Below are 6,000 nucleotides of genomic sequence, written 5' to 3' on the forward strand. Positions count from 1 at the left end.
ACAAATATTTACTGAACCACTACATGCAGGAGTCTTGAAATGTTCTGAATACTCTACTAAACAAGTCATAGAAGGCCCTGACATCCAGGACTTTACAATATGAAACAGTCATTGATGTTAAAAGATAGCAATAAGCTAACAGAGCTGCACGAAGAATAGCAAACTAGACAAGTTTTGAAACTTGGATACAGCAGTGAAAACAGATAGTTCAGGACCCTAACTGAATTTCTACAGTTTTCCTGCTACAAGAAACCTAAACTCTCAGGCTCAATAGCAAAGCTGCTTTGTAAGGCTAATTTTACTTTCAAACAGCCACAAGGTAAAATCTTAGGAGCTGAAGAGAAGCACCTGAAATAGTAATGCTTTGCTTCGTGATAACCCACTTAACATATTTATAAAGTAAGCCTTCAGTCTGGGTCCCCAAACTACTAGACATCCATCATAACCTGCTTTCCCTTCTTGATCTCATTGCATTGCAGGGATTTTGCTCTAGGGAAGAGCCCTATAAAGATGTATGTGGAATCAGTGGAATCAAAATTGCCAAAATTGCTACTGAGTCAGAGGTGTTTTCAAAGTTTTGCCGAACAACACACAGCTGCATGCTAAATGGTTAACACCCTTCCCTGATGGTTTTGCAATCCTATATTTATATTGTAGCTCTATCATTGAAATTACAGGTTCCTGTGAAACGACACTGACAATAACAACACATTTTATAGTCAAGATCATTTAAGGGCCTTTTAAACAAGTTTTAACATTTATGCATTGAATATTATCACACGAAGTTCTACTTCTTCCTATGAAACACAAGGGAAAAACCATGATCTCTCCAGTGTATCAGTTGTCTCTAGAGGATATTTTGACTGTCACATCAAACACAAAATATTGAGAAGCAGTTAATAAAACTGATTCCACTTCTCACTTTAGCAAGGAATAGAAAATTACAGTTACACTGTATGTTATGTGTTATGAGTTTTCCCAGAGAGTTAAGTAATAATTTGAACTAACATATAAAAACTATTGGAATACACTTCATAACCAAGGACAAATTTTTTAAACTTGCAAAACAAAAATAAAAGTATATATATATATATATATGCATAAAATTTATATAATAAAACATATATAATTTTAGTAATATCACGCAAAAGAGGTACTTCAAGAACTCTTGAGAGTTGAATCAATCAAAACTGACACATATCCCAAGTTAAAAATGTGTATCATAAGAACATGATTAGCAAAACACAGATGGATAGAAAGGAATTTTAAGGGACTGGTGTAATGAGTCAACATTTGTCAGTGTTCAGGCAATACTGTTCAAGAGGGAGGGGCCCCTGTCCCCAAAGTGGTATTCCTACAAGAGACAAAGTCAAGAGAATGTATAGGAACCCTGGGCTGTCTTCGCTGGATGGTGTTTGCCCACTGATTGACTAAATGAACTTGTGGTATTAAATGTCCCTTAGCAGCAGTCCATCTCAATATGAATTGTGCATCTCATATTGGCCTTCTGTTTCATGCAGCTGTTTCTTTACATTTGGATAGTCTAAGCCTTGTCTGAGAGGCAAACCTGAGATACTACGTGTATCGATCAGTACAGGAACAGGCCCTTGTTTGAGTGGACAACTAGTCTCCTTTGGCAAAATTTCTATAAATTCCCCTGACGAACTGCAAAAATACTGATGGCTCTGCCATAATTTCAGATTTCCTCTTGCCTTGCAGAAAGTAAATATAAAGTCATTGTGATGGATTTTTTTCAACATATACTGTAACTCATATAAGCAAATAGGTGTGGTCCTCTTCAAAACTGTTATCTTTATGGGTCTTTGATTACATATTTATTATAATCATCTTCTGTTGCTCAAAGCACTTATGTTTCTCTTCATTAAGAAATGTCTTTAAAAAAAAATGTCTTTAAAGTTTGCAATACATTTTTTGAATAATACCTAAACTTAAGTAGCCCTTGACTGTTAACAAATTATGATTAAACATCTTTATACTTTTTTGAGTCTAACATTGTTTACTTTTTGGTCTTATTTGAGACTCATCTGTGGAATTTATTGGGGTCCCTAAATCCAGTCTTGTAAGAAATTTGTGGCATTGTATACATGGATTCTGCAGGTATTTTCCTCAAGTATAGATCTAGACTTCTGGAATGAAAACCATGATCAAAATTCAAGTTGTGTCATCTGACCCATGGCTTGATACACAATAACATCTAAAGAGAATATGGGAAAATCAGGGCATAGGAGAAGGGACGGAATGAAGGCAATGGCAAGCCACACCAGTACTCTTGCCTAGAAAATCCCATGGACAGAGGAGCCTGGTAGGCTGCAGTCCATGGGATCATTACTAGTCGGACATGACTGAGTGACTTCACTTTCCCTTTTCCCTTTCATGTATTGGAGAAGGAAATGGCAACCCACTCCAGTGTTCTTGCCTGGAGAATTCCAGAGATGGTGGAGCCTCGTGGGCTGCCATCTATGCGGTCGCACAGAGTTGGACACGACTGAAGTGACTTAGCAGCAGCAGCAGAAAGTGTAAACTTGACAAATTGCTCAAAAATGAAAAACATAATCTCTCTTGGAAAACATTTGTAAATCAATTGCACTGGTATATAAATTATAAATTCTATGCAAATATTATCACCTGTAGTTTAAAAAACCTTTGCATTTCATAAAAGCTTTATGTTAATGTAACTTGGTCTCTGAGATACAAATAATTTGAATTTTTGTGGTGAAATTATCTTTTAGATTATGTTTATAATACTGACATTATAACTATTATTATTTTATGCATTATGACATTTTGGGTGTCTTTCAAATTTCATACTTGTTGTAAAACTCAAGCAAAATTAAGAAAAGTATTTAAATTTTTCCTAAACTTTATTAGTCTTTCCAATAACAAAATCCAGACAATAAAAGAGATACTTAATATAATCTATAATCCAGCCCATAACAGCTATACTCTTTTATGACTCTGAAACTGACTGGATCATACTCAAAAAGTTCAAGTCTAAGACATTTAACAACATATTACACAAGCATATGACTTTTTTTCCTGTGTATCCGGTAAGGCCATGTTAGATGAGATTTTACCTAAATTCTCATCTAGGCCATTCATTGCATATCCAGGTGGATTGTCATAAACTTATTTCAACAAAGATGAATATTTATATAAACAAGGTACACAGTAAAGAATGTAAAAATATGGTAATTAATAAGAGTAACAATAGCAGTATTGCAGTTGTGACGAGTTGACTCACTGGAAAAGTCTCTGATGCTGGGAAAGGTTGGGGGCGGGAGGAGAAGGGGACGACGGAGAATGAGATGGCTGGATGGCATCACCGACTCTGTGGACATGAGTTTGTGTGAACTCCGGGAGTTGGTGATGGTCAGGGAGGCCTGGCGTGCTGTGATTCATGGGGTCCCAGAGAGTCGGACACGACTGAGCGACTGAACTGAACTGAACTGAACAAAAGCAATAAACATTTACTAGGCTAACTACATGCATTTTCTCAATAAATTAAGTTTCCTTGGTGACTCAGATTGCTAAGAATCCACCTGCAATGCGAGAGACCTGGGTTCAATCACTGGGTTGGGAAGATCCCCTGGAGAAGGGAACAGCTACCCACTCCAGTATTCTTGTCGGGAGAATTCTATGGACAAAGGAGCCTGGCAGGCTACAGTTCATTGGGTCACAAAGAGTCAGACACGACTAAGGGACTTTCACACACTTAAGACATCAGTCCTATTAGTCTCCAAGTTTTCAAGGTCAAGTCACACAAAACAGAGATGTTAAGGGACTTGGCCTCCGTCACAGAGCTACTAAGTAGCAGGTTGGGGATCTGAATGAAAAAAAATTGAGTCCAAAGCCTTCCAGTATTGTATAATCCAACGCAGAAAACAAGTTTCTTACCCTTCCAGAATAACCACCCAGAAGGAAGTTTATAATCACTGGTGCTTTAGGTGATTGTCAGTTCCTATAAATAGTAGGACCTAAACTTTTTCAAATATACCTATTCTTAGAGCAACTTATTATAAAGTAGTTTGAAGAACAGGACTGAGTATTCTCTTAACAAATTTAGTAGCCTTTATAATAATTACCTTTTAACAAATTCACCTGAGAGCATTTTGAAAACTAAACTGTATAGGGTGATCTGTTTTAAAAACAGAAAATACTTTGATAGAGCAACAATGATCTAACTTAAATCAACAATGAGTTAATTTAAAGTTCCTTAGAACTTAGAGGTATGCTGTGAGGTATGCATTCTTCTGAAAACTGATTTTTTAAACTGCATTTTTTAGACAGAATGGCTTTTAGATTCTTTCAAGTGCTCTACTAAAATGGCTACAATTTATGCCAATTAACATTCTGATTTCATAAATAACAGGAAAACAGATCAACAGACAATCCCACTTGTATAGATGGAGTAACATAACAAAAGGCGCTGAAAGCACCAACCCCAAAGGCAGTTCCAAAGAGTAAAGTCCTTCTCTCCCATCCACAGGGAGGAGCTCTCCTTCAATGGCCTATGCCCTCTCCTTAGCACCTGAGTTCAGCACTTGCTGCCCATTCAGAGAATAAAATATTAGAAAGATGTGAAAGCCAAGTTCCTTCCCCACATACGGGCATATTTATTATGTATTTGGCTTTTCTGATACCTAAGTATGCTGATTCATTGGCTACTTATGAATTAAGTAATAGCCCATGAGATATGAATATACCTATTCATTCATTCATACAAGTATAACAGGAATAAAGTAGATACAGTATCCAAAGAATACTTCAAATATGAAATGCTACATCTAATTACACTTTGCCTAAGACTCTGAACTTTTAAATTCTCATTAGATGAAGTTCACAAGATGAACTTGTGTTTTATGGCTCATCACAGGCAAAGTACGCTAAGAGGACAATTGATTAAATGTCAGTGGGTTTAACTTCAGTATCTATTCCCAAGGTTTCACATTTCCATGGTAATTCTGACCCCTCTTTTAAAATTTATAGCTTGTAGAATTGGCTTTTAAAAAAAGGTATTTCAAAGGATTTGCTCTCATTCTTAAAAGAAAGAATACTGGAATTGTGGCAAATACTTGTTAGATATATTCAGTATCATAACAATAAAAACTTTAAATACATACTACCCACTTTATACTTCTACCCTAAAAATGGTCAAAATTCAGTCAACTGAGCACCTATCACACGCAGGCATGGCATCTGTAGGTGAACCAAGATTTCTAAGTTTCCAAGGCATGAGGAGGGGGGGAAATAGGGGCCAAATTTAAGTATTTGTTACTAACAAGTTTATAATTCACAAATTTCCTAGAAAAATCCAAGAAAACAATTGCACAGTAGCACATTTGGGTCTTGAGAGGATAATTTTCAGTTGCAAGTAGTTAAAACTTCAGTGTTAAGCTAAGACTCTATTCAAACAATGAGCTTCAGTTTATTATCTCTTCCTTATGTTTTCTATCTTATGCCACAAAATCCTCCTTCTCCATAACAATGAATGATACGGCACCTTTTTAAAAAAAAAAAAAAACTAATCCTCTTTCCCCCAAACCCAACCCATACACTCGTCCTCCTCTTTCCTGGGCACGTGTGCTTACAAAGCTCAACGGGACACCCTCTCACCTGAAAAAAAGTTTGGAGACGACGCTGGCCTTTTCCAGAGGCGACCTCTGCATGGTCTCTGGGGGCACCGAGGTCCCTGCCGGGGCAGGCCGGGCAAGAGCTCCTGGTGCCAAAAGCCCTACTCTTCTCTGCCTGCCGCTCGCCCCTTTTTCTCTGACCTGCTGTGATGTCACTTGCTCCCAACTCCCCCCACCCACCCCTACCGCACACACCTCCCCTTTCCTATCGCTCCTTTCCCCCGCCTCCACTGCCCAGGTTAAAAGCTGGGCGCTGCCCGGCCGGGCCTCAAATCCGCCCTGGCGGCTTCCTCCACCCCGACCGCCCCTTGCTTCTTGCCTCCTTGCCTCGCTCGCTTTCCCCGCGCCT

At 38.1% G+C, this 6,000-nt stretch overlaps 1 protein-coding gene across 1 annotated transcript in view; it reads right to left on the reverse strand.

Moving 5' to 3' along the window:
• Positions 1-5,780, reverse strand: part of CFTR (CF transmembrane conductance regulator) — a 207,158-nt gene extending 201,378 nt beyond the window's left edge. The window contains exon 1 of the mRNA XM_055420807.2: positions 5,635-5,780. Coding sequence (XP_055276782.2) covers positions 5,635-5,687 — 53 coding nt within the window. The 5' untranslated portion in view covers positions 5,688-5,780. The remainder of the gene's footprint in view (positions 1-5,634) is intronic.
• Positions 5,781-6,000: the final 220 nt, after the last annotated feature.

The sequence above is a fragment of the Moschus berezovskii genome, chromosome 3 (assembly GCF_049115385.1).
Source record: "Moschus berezovskii isolate FMDL1 chromosome 3, NW_MosBer_1.0, whole genome shotgun sequence".
Taxonomy (NCBI): domain Eukaryota; kingdom Metazoa; phylum Chordata; class Mammalia; order Artiodactyla; family Moschidae; genus Moschus; species Moschus berezovskii.